This window comes from Mycothermus thermophilus (genome assembly GCF_041956435.1).
Source record: "Mycothermus thermophilus strain CBS 625.91 unplaced genomic scaffold VTJ04scaffold_6, whole genome shotgun sequence".
Lineage (NCBI taxonomy): Eukaryota > Fungi > Ascomycota > Sordariomycetes > Sordariales > Chaetomiaceae > Mycothermus > Mycothermus thermophilus.
This window is the reverse complement of record NW_027191432.1, coordinates 1,169,285-1,182,198: the sequence shown is the minus strand read 5'-3', so window position 1 is coordinate 1,182,198 and position 12,914 is coordinate 1,169,285. Positions and strand designations below refer to the sequence as shown.

Sequence of the window (12,914 nt, the reverse complement as noted above, 5' to 3'; positions counted from 1 at the left end):
GAGACCACCGCCACATACGTACATACATATGGACATCAAGCCAGGGACTAGCGACATGAGTATTATCAACATGTCTTCTGCTTTGAGAGCACAGATACATGCGTAGTATGTGTGATTTCACGCCGATAAACAAACAAACGAGAGCCCGGTTCGACTCCTGGCTGCATTTCTTTTCTGTTTACTTCATTATCCTGAGAACGAGATATCTGCTCTCGCACTTCACCTGACCCAAACCAAGGGACAGGACGGGACAGAGAAGTGGACTGGACAAATATGTCAACATGCCTAAGCGGTGATGCTGCTCAGCCAAGCGACCTCTCCGGTTCTGTCTCTCTCTTCGGCTCTCTGTTCTGTAGAACCTGGTGTTCAGGTAAGATCAGAGACGGCCATCAGCTGCCCAAGCAGTTCATACAAGGCCGTGCTCGCTCCTCGTCCCCCGCTTTCCCCTCCCATCCCGGTGGGGCGGCATCCCTTCCTTACCTTGCCTCTCTCGTCCTCTTCTGTCGCACTTGGCTTTGGAGATGGATAGATGCTGGGATGTTTAGAGGAAGGAGGGCGGTGATGACGGCAGCAGCAGTATCTGAAGGAAAGGGTATCTGGATATTTCTTCCCTTGCCCAAGAGTGATGGATGTCTGGGCGTGGTGGATATGGAGAAATATCCCACCGCTCATTTCTTTTGTCCCGAGCGAGCAAGCGAGCAAGCCAACTCGGTGCTGGAGCAGACGGCCTTGCCTTTGCCTTGGCTTGCGCATGGTCACGTTGTTGTTAGCATGCTTCATGGCGAGTTTGTAAAGCGCAAGCCGGGGCGGGCAAGTGGTGTATGCATATCCCCCTGGATGACGGCCAGCTCGAATCGGCTGGACATGGTATCCAAGGTCATGCCATGCCATGCCATGCCATGGGCAAGAGGCAAATGTTCTCGTCGAGTAAAAACCAAGCCTCCGCTCGCATTCTGTCACTTATCCAAATTCCTCGCCTTGATAAACCTGCTAATCTGCTCCCTGGTATGCTTGTCATTGTACTGCTCGTGGCATTCATAAAACGAAATCAGCTCCTGCGTGCAGTCCACCATGGCCTCGATGTCAATGTTGCTGTCTGCGAGCCAGCTCGCGAAGCGCTGCACCTTGGCCAGGCGCGGATCTGTTGCCTTCTTGGGCTCGGCGCTGACATTGGTGGCGGTGATGGTGGTGCCGCCGGCCGTCGGCTGCTGGGATGAGGAGGACGATGTCTCGAGCTGTTGTGACCCGCCACCGCCGCCGCCCTGGGAGAACTGCTGCGCTTGGGATTGTGAGGCCTGAGATCCGAACCCGGAGGCCCCGCCAGCGGCGCCGGCGGCGGCTGCCGCGGCTCGAGCTTGCGCTTGAGCCTGGGCTTGGGCCAGCGCACTCGCCGCCATGGCGACGCCACCTGCCGCGGATGACGGGGTGGTTGCGCCCGCGGCAGAACCTGTCCCGGCAGGGTTAGACGCGGTACCGGCTCCCTGGGCGGCGGCGCTCGGGCGCAGGACCAGGGCGAGCAAGACGGCGGTCAAGGCGATGATGTGCGGCGGGTGGAGCAGGGGGAGATCGGTCATGTAGTGGTCGTTGATGATGCACCAGGCCAGCGACATCTCGTCGTGGGTGAGGGCGAAGTCGTCCTGCATGGAGAGCAGGGTGCGGTAGGGCTGGTGGATGATGAGCTGCGAATGCATTTCCGAGATGAGGCTGAACTCGCACTCGCCGACGCGGGCCGAGTCGTGGCCGTGCAGATCCGAGGGCCAGAGGGAGCGGGCTTCTTGGGTGAGCAGGCGGATGTGCTGGGGGCACTCTTCCATTTTGCAGGCGAGGTAGAGGGCGGTGGTGATGACCAAGTAAGGGTTGGTCTGGCGGATGGGGACGCGGGTGTAGAAGCGCTTGATGTAGACCTGGGCGGTGGCCATGGCTTGTTGGCGGACTCCGAGGCGTTTGCCGAGGCGGTTGATTTCTGGGGGGCCCGGGTGGTGGGATGGTGAGTAAGGTGTCCATCTTGAGACTGTGACTAGTGAATATCAAGACTTACGCTGGTTGAAGTAGATGTTCAGATGGCGGAGCTGGGGAAGAGGGAACATGTGGACTCCAGCCGAGTCCTCCTCGTCGAGGCGCTGGCGGATGGCGGCGAGCTCATCCTTGGTGAATTGCCAAAACTTCCTTTGCGTGGACTCCCAGTAGTTGGCCGCCATGTGGCCGGCAAGGTGCGCCCTCGGGGGCGGGCTGTGATGGTGGACAGGGAGAACAGAGAGAAGGGAGATGATAATAGAGAGGGACCTTGAGAGCTGATTGCCGTTTCGGGTCGTGCAGCTGGTTATCGAAGGCATCGCCATTATCGATACAACTACACAGTATACTGTGTAAGTACAGCACCTGTTTATCGATAAGAGATAAAGTGAGCGGGTCCGGCCAAGAGCTCCAAGCCAATCCGAGAGAGGCCAATTTCGCCCCAGTGGGTGCGCCAATCCTCCTGAACTGGGCCTCGATTAATACGGAGCACTCCGTCTGGACGGAGTATCGATACAATCTGCGAGGGTCATCGTCTCCAGCCTGTTGAACGCATGAGAACTTTCAGATGTCTCAGCCAAACCCCATTTGACTCATATCATCTGTCGCGTATATGCCCTCTTATCCTAACTGATATCGACGCAACTGCGCGCTTTATTGTCCCAAGGTATGCCAGAGATAACGACCATGTCGTGTGAAAGGACTGGATGTTCGGGTAATCAGTACTTCGTACGACTGCGAAAAGTGCTCGGCGTGACAGCATCCCTGCGCACCCCGTTGCTCCGCTTGCTGGCTCCCTTTTTCTCTGGGCTGCCCCAATCCCCCGGCGGGACCACGTTCGGCTCTGACGCTGACGGTACGAGAGCTGAGAGGTGCAAGCCCAAGCACGCAAACCAACTTGATACACACCAGTACTGCCATCCCGCAGCCAGCCGCATCCCTCCCAGGGGCACATTCTCCGACCCCTCCTCTCATTGCTCTGCTCCCTGTGCATTATGCGCGATTAGCCAAACGATAACAAACCAACTCCATCACCGTCTGCCGACTCGTCCCGGCATGTCAGCTTCATAGAGCTTCAATTCACCCACATCACATCCTTCGAACCTCTCCCACCCCCGAGTTGTATGTTCGCTGCCCGGCATAGACTAGGGCAGCTAGACCAAACAAACCACCTGACCTCAGGTACCTACCCCTCATACGTCATACCCTATCGACCGAGCCTTGCTCGACCGCGCCGCACCGCGTTCCCTGTGCAACCCGACACCACCACAACCTCGAGTCTTGCGTTTCCCCGTTCGCATCCTGCGCTGCCGTCTAGCGTCCCCGTGGTCGAGGCATACACCTACCCACAACCTCCAATGGCCGGAGTTCGGGAATGAGCCCATCGGATGTCGTCTCGGAGCGCCCGGGGCCCACCAAGATGGACGAGCAGCTGCAACGAGAACTACGGCTCCCGCAGCGGCAGCGCGACCAGCGCGTCGAGGAGCTCTGGCGGAAGCTCGACCCGGCCGGGCACGGCGAGCTCGACTTCAAGGGTCTGAAGAGGGGGCTGAGGCGGATCGACCACCGTGAGCTGCTCCTCCGCCTTTGACTTTTTTTTTGTTATTGGACTTGCTGCGTCCGAGGACGTGCGTTGTTGCTCATGCACCTTCTTTTTGTTTTACAGCTTTGAAGGATGCCGACCAGATGTTGCGTGCTCTCATCGGCATGGTCGACAAGAACGGCGACGGAAAAATCCAATATGAGGGTAAGTTGGCTGGCTGGGCAGAGTAGAGAAACATGGGCCATGAAGAACGAGGAGCTGAGAAGATACGCGCATCCGGTTAGAGTTCCGAGTTTTTGTCGAAGCCGCCGAGAGACAGCTGCTCGTGCTGTTCGAGTCGATCGACCGGAACAAGGATGGACGCCTCAATAAGGATGAGCTCCAGACGGCCTTCCAGCGCGCGGGCCTGTCCGTCTCCAGGGCGAGATTGGCGGGCTTCTTCGAGGAGATCGACATGAACCGAGACGGCTTCATTACGTTTGATGAATGGCGGTACGTGCATGCCTGTCTTTCAGCAGCATCGTTTCGGGGTGGCGTTGCTGGCCTTGTTTTTGGTGTTTTGCCTCGTGGTTGATACGGTTGTCTGTCGAATGGTGAGTTGAACAAAACAATCTGTGGCTAACCCCGCCATTGAAGCGACTTCCTGCTTTTCATGCCCAGCTCGAACAACGGCCACCCGCTGGCGGACGCCCTCTCCTTCTATTCCTCAATTGTCACGGTAAACCCAGAGGGTGACTCGCTAGTCAGCGACGACACTCTTGAGGGTCTAGGTACGGCCAGCTTCCTCCTTCAAGCTCTCTTTGGTTCGCTTTTCAGAATCGCCAATCCGGACTATCCGCCGATACGACGCACCTCCGAGCCAAGGGGCCCAGTTTCCAAACCTTCCCAACAACCTGGACTAGATCAAGAACCAAGTCAATTGCTTGCTCCCGACATGGCAGCCACTTCGGCCACTGCCCGCTACGGACGCGCCGTCGGCATCTCCACTCAGGCCCTCGGCGACGCAGCGATCAAACAGCAGACCATCTTCAGCTATCCGACAACCGAACAGCGCAAGGACCGCTTTTCTGATGTTCTTGAGGACGAAGATGAGGAGGAGGAAGGGTCGGCCGTCCTTTCCACCAGGCTGACAGATTTGCTACCGGAACCAGGATACTTCCTTGCCGGCGCCGTCTCGGGCGGTGTATCGCGGACGGCGACGGCGCCGTTGGACCGTCTCAAAGTGTACCTCCTCGTGAACACAAAATCGCCCTCCAGATCCGCCATCGCCGCGGCCAAGAGCGGCCGTCCCTTTGCCTCCCTGCGCGGCGCCGGCGCGCCCATCGTCGATGCGATTGTGAACCTCTGGAAGGCGGGCGGGTTTCGAACCTTTTTTGCAGGCAAGTTGGAACGGGGAGCAAAAACTCGCGCCTCAACAACATGCATGCTAACACGGCCTCGCGCACAGGGAATGGCCTCAACGTGGTCAAGATCATGCCCGAGTCGGCAATTCGAGTACGTTTCACCTGACGGATCGCTGATGCAAAACAACAAGAAGACGACGAGTGCAAAACACAGATACTGACTCAAACCCCCTTTCAGTTCGGCTCCTACGAAGCCTCTAAACGCTTCCTGGCCACTTGGGAAGGACACGACGACCCAACCCGGATCAGCACCGTCTCCAAGTTCGTGGCCGGCGGAATAGGTGGTATGACGGCCCAGTTCTGCGTGTACCCGATCGACACCCTCAAGTTCCGGCTGCAGTGCGAAACGGTGCCAGGCGGGCCGCAGGGCAGCGCTCTGCTCCTGCGCACGGCGCACAAGATGTGGACCGAAGGCGGGCTGCGCGCGGCCTACCGCGGCCTCGGGCTGGGCTTGGTCGGCATGTTTCCTTACAGCGCCATCGACATCGGCACGTTCGAGTTCCTCAAGAAGTCGTACACGCGCGCCATGGCGAGGTACTACGGCGCGGACGAGGAGGACATGCACTCGGGCAACGTGGCGACGGCGGTGCTGGGCGCGACCTCGGGCGCGCTCGGCGCCACGGTGGTGTATCCGCTGAACGTGCTCCGGACGAGGCTGCAAACCCAGGGAACGGCGATGCACCCACCGACGTACACGGGAATCGTGGACGTGGCGACGCGCACGGTTCGCAACGAGGGCGTGAAGGGACTGTACAAGGGCTTGACGCCGAACTTGCTCAAGGTCGCCCCCGCCCTGAGCATCACTTGGGTGTGCTACGAGAACATGAAGAGCCTCTTGGGGCTGAACTGAGCAAGGCGGGAAGGAAAAATCTAACTGTGTATGCCACTGTCAAATACGACATAAACCTCACACCACACCACATCGATGCCTCTCTCCAATGTGAGGCACGACATCACACGACACAGAACCTGGAACAAAAAAGGGAGGAAGAACGGGAAAGATGGGGAAAAAAAACAAGCATCAGGTCGGCGTATAGGGAAACTTTTGACATTTCAAGACTAAAGAAGGGACACGAACCGGCCCCTCGAGAGAAAGGCAGGAGACGGCGGGAAAACCAAGAGCGGGTTGGCTTTTGGCGCTGGATCCATTTCTTTGGCAGAAGGAGAGAGAAAAGGAGAGAGAAGAGGTTCTTGGGGACCTCATTGGCGACGATGGCGTTGGGGTTGGCTGGGTCTAAGGAGGCCTGGGAGGGTTGACAGGAAAGATACCAATACCTATAGAAACTTGTTTGCGTTCAGTGTTATTCAGGCAGTCTTGTTCGTGTCGATGCTGGGTCAATGTGACGGGAAGGTAGCTGGTATTGCTACCTATATCATACACAGGTACCCCCTACGGGCAATGAAAGAAGATGGTGAGGATTGGATTTGGTTGGAGGAGGTTGCTATTAGGTGTCTCTGTCGCCCGCCCCGCCAGCTTGGGCCGGCCGCGTCATCATGCCTTTCTACCTAAAGAAACCTGCATTTCACACAGAACCGAACCTAAGCCACCCATAGTAACTCTATCGATTTCTGGCATGGTTATGTCATCCTAGGATGAGATTCTGGCCAACGGAAGGACCAGAGCCGATTCTGCTGTCGTACTAGAGAGCTTGACAGTTGCCTGATTCGGCATTTACACGTTGTAGGAGGTTGTGGAACGCGCAAGCTGGAAGCTCGAAGTATGCTTCCAAGCAAGCAACCTGGAAGCCGAGGTTACCTGGTTAGCATCCAGGGTTTTGTGGTTTGTTTGTCTGAACTGGGTAACATCGCGCCTCTGTTGGTTCTGTGACTTCCCAAGAACTCATCCACCTCTCTCGGTCTTATACACAGATCCTGACCCAACATCAGACCAGACCTCCTTCCCTGTCGGTATCAGATGTTGATGTTGCGACTGCGATTGCGTCGGTAGGGGTTACGCAATCGTCTCTCTGTCTAAGGTATCTTTGCAGAGTCGTAGTAGCCGCGTACATACAACGTGGATTATTAGACTTCGTCATTCACCTAATTCTATTCAAGGCGACAATCTTGATTCATAACGCTCATACCCGTACCACCGTCGCACGTCGGATTCTTTGCCTTGTCCGAAGGCCGGACAAGGCACCAGCATATAGGTGCACCATAAACAACGTCGTCGCTGTCCTTTTTGTGATCTCATCTGAAGCCCTCCACGAGCATCCAGAACCGCACCGTTAGTCACCATCTTCCCCGACGGCACGTTTCTCACTTCACCCGGGATAACAAATACCGAGTCATAAACAACATCAGCCATGGGCCAGCCTGAACCTGACGCCAGTCGGCCCCTCTTGGAGAAGACTTCCAAAGAAGACAACTCAAGTCACACCCCACAACCTCAGAGTACTATCGAGGGCCAGGGTCATGGAGAGAGGTCCCAGATCACACCTGCTTGGCTCCGGCGACTCAAGAGCTGCATCACATTCAGGTTCCTCGGTGTTGTAGGCCTTGTCATGCTAGCAGCCGGGTCGCTGATGAACTCCCTGGACCTGACATGGATGGAGGTACGTACATACATGACATTCATTTGTGCCGTTTGAGTTGGGGTCAACTCTCCTTTGTAGCCATCGCCATGATCTAAGTGCCTTGAGACAATACAGACAAGTTGGCTAACTAACTCTCCTGCAGTCTGACGACCTCGACAACACCCCTGATATCGACCCCTCTACGCTGGTCTGCCCGCCCACCTTCATCACCCGCAAAACCAAAACCTTCGAGGTCGACTTCGGGCAAAACAAGAGCTTATTCGTCAAAGAGCAATCCGAGTATGGGCGGACATACCCCCAGCTCCCCAACAGCCTTGTCCACGTCTCGGGCGCCGTCCTCTTCCGTCACGCATGGCAAGACTCGCCGGCCTCGTCGGCGCTGACCGTCGACGTTGCCGTCAGCGACGACCGCCTCCGCGTCCGCACCAAATGGCGCCGGTCCGAGGGATCCCTGCAGGTCACCATCCCGCAGCACATCGACTGGCAACCCCCAACCGGTGAGCGGCCGTGCGTCAAGGTCACCGTCACGGCTTGGGTGCCACACAACAGCACGCTGAGGGACGTGACTGTGAAAGCAGTACACCTCGACGTCAAGCTGCTGGAGGACCTCTCCCTGTCCGTCGGGGACACGACCAACCTCGCCAGCGTGGTGGGCAGCATCATTTCCGCTTCGCGAAACAGCTCCTCCGACAAACACCTCTTCCACGCCGCCGAAAGCGACGTCGGCGGAACCCGCATCTCCCCCGCCATCTATCGCTTCCGCTCCTCCACACTCGAAGCCCACACCATCTCCGGCCCTATCCTCGGCATCTGGCCCATGTCGGAGAAGCTGGAACTCGAATCCCGCTCGGGCGACGTCCGCGTGGCCATCGAGCCGCAAAAGGCCACCTACAAAATCATCGACCCCGGAGAAGACGAAACGTCCGGCTCTGACTCCGATTCCGATTCCGAGGAGGATGACCGCGCCAACCACGCCTACCACGGCTGCACTAAGGACCCCTTCCGCTACCGAGACCTCCCCTTTTCTCTCCTCCGCATCCACACCGTCTCCGGCGCCATCACCGCGCTCGAACCAATCCACCTGTGCAACACCACCAACATCCCACCGCGGGACTACCGAGTCGACCTGATCACCACCAGCGGGGATGTGCGTGCAAAACTCGCCTTCGGCCACTACCAAACCAATCTCCAAACCGTTTCCGGGCCGATGAATCTCGAGTTGTTACCCGTCCTGAATAAAGCCGCCTTCAAAGCCGACCTGCTCAACAACAAGAACAACATCAAGTACTACCGCCACAGCGACGAAGACCGCCGCACCCGCCATCCTTACGCGCGCCTCTACACATCCACAACCAGCGGTCCGACAGATATCTACATCCACGAACCCTTCTGGGTATCCGACGACGACGACGACAACAACAACAACAACAACAACCAACCCTCCACCACCACCACCTCCTCCCCATCCAACAACCCCTTCTCCACCCAACAAGTCAAAGCCAAACAAGATAAAGATACCAAACAACAACGACCCTACCACCTCATCACCCAACACACCTCCACCTCCTCCCCTCTCCGCCTGACCCTCCCCGCCAGCTGGGAGGGCGAGATCGACCTGTCCACGCTGTCCGGCACGCTCGAGGCCGGCGGCAAGGGCGTGCGGGTGATCAAGAACGGGAGAGGGTGGTGGCCGGGTACGCGCAAGGAGTTGGTGGCGAGGAAAGGGGATGATGAGCAGAAGGCCTGGAAGGTGAAGGGGTCGAGTACAAGTGGGGATTTGGAGGTTTGGGTTGGGAGGAAGGAGAAGAAGCAGGAGACAGAGGAGAAATGAGTCGAGAATGTGAAGGAGATGAGGTTAGGTAAGTTGCTATTTCAGGTAAGGTGGAGGAAGAGAATCCATGGATGCTGATCGCCCATGAAGTTATATATGATAGGACATGGAAGCTGTTGGAAGGAGGTTGAGGTGTAGTTCAAAACGCTTTGGGAACATCTTGCACATGAATGGGCATGTTAGTAAGCAAACCGCATGGATCACCAACATGCACTTCACAATCACGCTGGCGCAATCAAAAGTGAAAATGACCCCAACGCCGTGACCAGTTTCCCTGTCCAGTCCACAGCATTTCGCCGTAGCATTGGATATTTCCTGCCGTCTAGCTCAGAACTGCACCGCAAATCGACCAAAGAACAACTTCCTTCCAGTCATTTCCCGGGCGAAAAAACCATTGTTTGCCCTTGCGTCCCAGTCTCCCAAGCCTTCAAGGCCGGCGGCGACTCAACCACCCAACAGCCCAGCACATCAAGTCGTGAACGGGCATGCTGGTCCCATAGAGTTCCATCGACGCATTCCACTTCGTAATAGTAGACGACTCGGAAAGGGTATTTGGCGATTGCTGATGCTTCGTTCCTGCCAACGGCCCAACTCCTCCGCACGCCCGTCGTTTATGAGCGGGGCTTCTCCTTCTTCTCCTTCCAGAGGGCAAGCAGACCGACACCAGAGACCTTGACGACTGCGATGGGTTAGTGATATGAATTACGGCAGCTGTTTGTACTTGGAGCTTGTGAGAGGGGAACGCCCGTACCCTTGAAGCGCACACCGGGAATATCACCCTTCGCCTTGCCCTTGCGACCGAAACCAGCGAGCAGGACCTCGTCGTTCTCGTCGACGAAGTTCAGGCAACCGTCGTTGGGGACGAAAGCCGTGACCTTCTTGCCGTTCTTGATGAGCTGGACACGGACGCACTTCCGAATGGCCTGTATCGAATCGTCACGGTCAGTTGTCATGTTCTTTTGTCGTTCGTTGTTCGGAGTCGCCAGATAGGGGCCGCAACGTCCACAGAAGCCGAACCCGCGACATCCGCGAAAGCAGAGCCCGTGAAATCCGCGACGAAAAAAACTCGAAACAGTCATCGGGGGCAACGTACAGAGTTGGGCTGCTTGGCCTCGACGCCGACCTTCTCAAGGACGATGCCCTTGGCGTGGGAGGAACCACCGAAGGGGCTGAACAGCGGGTATGTCAGCTTCGATTCGAAACACAATTTCTTCGACGGTCGACTCGATTGCCGGAATTTCTGTACCTCGACTTGTAGGCAGTGCCCAGGGCACGCTTCTTGTAGGACAGATCGGCCCACCGCTGGTCGCGGCGGTTGTTGCGCAGCTTGCGGGCCGCGTTGAGGCCACGAGGCTTTCCACCGGACATTTTTGCTGCAGGACGGCGATGTTAGGAATTGTGTGTCTGTAATGGAGGTGCCGATGGCTTCGATGTTTCGAAGGGGAAAGGGAGGGAAGATGGAAACGTACCGACTTGTTGATGATCGCAGGCTCTGGGATGCGGGTCGAGATCGGGGAAAGTTCGCTTCGAGAGGTCCGATTTTTTTGGCGGAGAGAGGCAGTTTGGCGGTAGGGCGAGAAAACCCTAGCCTCCCCAGCCAGAGGGGAAAGTGGGGCATGTGGCCTGAGGCTGGACCCACATTGTGACCCACTTCTGTGGCGGAAGATGCCAAGACCGACCCAGCAGGAAGGAGCAGGGGCATGCATTCACTTAAGGGGGAGTCTCATCTCGTAAATTGCATCAACTTAGTTATCATCACCAGTTCACCCTTCTTGATGTACTCATATCCCATTCTACAAAGGCAACCCGAAGCCTCCTCGGGGTGAACTTCTTCTCTTATAGGGTAATTCAAGATAAGCCATGTAACACCATGTCCACCCCTCTCAAATCCAAACCCGTCGTCAGTCCCCCCACCTCCTCCGACACCTCCATCCGGCTCGCTCCCCCCTTAACCACTACCACCACCGCCATGCCATCAACCACCGCCAACCCGGCCCCCTCCCTCCGGAGCACCAGCATAGGCTCCACACGAGCGCCCACAACGACGACCACCGGCGCCGCCGCTGCCGCCATTGGGACCGGACCCGGCGCCGGGGGCGACCGCACCGACGCGCTCTGGGCCGAGATGCAAGCGACCCTGGAAGCCGTGGAGCTCTCTGCCGGCGGCGGCGGCGCAAGGGTGTTCAGCCCGGACCATGAGCGCAAGCTGGAGGACTTGCGGGCGGCGCAGATCGCGCTGGCGCAGGCGTGGGCGCGGAGCGAGGCGGACGAAGCTATGGAGACTACGACGAGCGGTGTTGCTGCTGTTGCTGCTGCCACTGCTACTGCTGCTGGTGCTGGGGATGGTGGTGGTGGTGGTGGTGTGGAGGGGAAGAGCGTTCTCTCAACCGATGCCGTGGCCGCTGCTGTTGCTGCTACAGGCGGGAAGAGTACGCATACCGCGGGTACGGGGAGCGTGAGGCCGGCTAGTGGCGCCGGCGGGGAAGGGAGCGGCAATGGACAGCAACGGCCGAGGTCGACGGCGGGAGGGATGATGGAGGAGGAGACGGAGGCGGATATTTTGCTTGCGCGGAAGAGGAGGGAGGCCAATGATCGGTATTTTCAGAGAGTGAGCCAGGGGGTGTTGGATGTGGTGGCGAAGCTGGAGGAGGTGGCCATCTCGATGCGCGAGGTTGAGCAGGCCAGTAAGGAGCTCTGGGGAGAGGACTAGGAGGGTGGCTCGAGTGTCAAGGCGTGATGCTTTCATCATTTTTGTGGTTCACTTGGGTTCAACATTTTCAAGCTGGTTTGCTTGGGGTTTTGCATTGCGAGGCGTTCTGGTTAGAGTAATAATTGGGCTAGCATTCTACGTGGTTTGCTTTTGTTTCTCTCACAGCTCACATCTCACAATAACCCCGAGGGCTCATGAGATGCTCTTCATTACACTTGGTTCCGGCCCCGTGTCGATAGTAAAGCATCCTATTGTATATCGTTGGTATGTACATAGAAATCCTCAAGTCTGTACACATGTAAGTTGAAGATGATGTTGGGTCACAACCAGGATCTCATACGTAGCCAAGAACCATGTGGACTCGGGTGGCACTCCACTTGGGGCCATTCATCCGGTTTGCCGCTGGCTGCCGTGTGCCGATTCGCAGGACAGCACAAGCTCATCCGAACGCCTTGCCGCTGGGAGAGTCCTGGACCTCGGCGAAGGACAGGACTGCAACCTGGGACGGGGCGGATCCTGTCGCAGAAAGTGAAGGTGAAGCATTGCGAGTGTCCGTCGAGAAGTGAGGTGATGGATGTTGGTGTCAATCAACAAAAGTAGAAAAAAAACCAGGCCATCAGCCATTGTTACACGTGGCCATTGAAGACGGGGATGTTGATGGAATGGAGAAATTCCCCATTGAACGGAAATAGGTGTGCTCTGTCCTGCTAAATGTTCATACGTACCGCAGGTAACAGCTGTCTTCCAACGGATTGGCCTCTCTGTAGTGCTGTGTCAGCGGTGGCCCCCGGGCCGCAAGGCGTGCATTCCCCCGCCATTGACCAGTCGGGTGCCCCTCGGTCCAGAAAAAAAAGCCGCCTGTCCAGGAGGGCCCCGC

General features: G+C 57.3%; 6 protein-coding genes across 6 annotated transcripts in view; 4 read left to right on the top strand and 2 right to left on the bottom strand.

Annotated features, from left to right (window-relative positions):
• Window positions 1-956: 956 nt before the first annotated feature.
• Window positions 957-2,198, bottom strand: VTJ04DRAFT_8840 (uncharacterized protein; the record flags this gene model as incomplete). Its single annotated transcript, XM_069367321.1, has 2 exons — window positions 957-1,963; window positions 2,039-2,198. The coding sequence occupies 2 exons, from the start codon at window positions 2,196-2,198 to the stop codon at window positions 957-959; spliced, it is 1,167 nt and encodes a 388-aa protein (XP_069215661.1).
• A 1,235-nt stretch (window positions 2,199-3,433) lies between these two features.
• Window positions 3,434-5,809, top strand: VTJ04DRAFT_8839 (uncharacterized protein; the record flags this gene model as incomplete). Its single annotated transcript, XM_069367319.1, has 6 exons — window positions 3,434-3,581; window positions 3,680-3,760; window positions 3,841-4,048; window positions 4,193-4,935; window positions 5,004-5,050; window positions 5,138-5,809. The coding sequence occupies 6 exons, from the start codon at window positions 3,434-3,436 to the stop codon at window positions 5,807-5,809; spliced, it is 1,899 nt and encodes a 632-aa protein (XP_069215660.1).
• A 1,456-nt stretch (window positions 5,810-7,265) lies between these two features.
• VTJ04DRAFT_8838 (uncharacterized protein) lies at window positions 7,266-9,327 on the top strand (the record flags this gene model as incomplete). Its single annotated transcript, XM_069367318.1, has 2 exons — window positions 7,266-7,514; window positions 7,639-9,327. The coding sequence occupies 2 exons, from the start codon at window positions 7,266-7,268 to the stop codon at window positions 9,325-9,327; spliced, it is 1,938 nt and encodes a 645-aa protein (XP_069215659.1).
• A 611-nt stretch (window positions 9,328-9,938) lies between these two features.
• Window positions 9,939-10,695, bottom strand: VTJ04DRAFT_8837 (40S ribosomal protein uS12; the record flags this gene model as incomplete). The annotated part of the gene is made up of 4 exons (XM_069367317.1): window positions 9,939-10,006; window positions 10,079-10,250; window positions 10,421-10,496; window positions 10,574-10,695. 4 exons carry the CDS (start codon window positions 10,693-10,695, stop codon window positions 9,939-9,941), a joined length of 438 nt encoding a protein of 145 aa, XP_069215658.1.
• A 502-nt stretch (window positions 10,696-11,197) lies between these two features.
• VTJ04DRAFT_8836 (uncharacterized protein) lies at window positions 11,198-12,037 on the top strand (the record flags this gene model as incomplete). The annotated part of the gene is made up of 1 exon (XM_069367316.1): window positions 11,198-12,037. The coding sequence occupies one exon, from the start codon at window positions 11,198-11,200 to the stop codon at window positions 12,035-12,037; it is 840 nt and encodes a 279-aa protein (XP_069215657.1).
• A 711-nt stretch (window positions 12,038-12,748) lies between these two features.
• Window positions 12,749-12,914, top strand: part of VTJ04DRAFT_8835 (uncharacterized protein) — a gene marked incomplete at both ends in the record, with an annotated part of 1,318 nt that continues 1,152 nt past the window's right edge. The window contains one exon of the mRNA XM_069367315.1: window positions 12,749-12,767. Coding sequence (XP_069215656.1) covers window positions 12,749-12,767 — 19 coding nt within the window. The remainder of the gene's footprint in view (window positions 12,768-12,914) is intronic.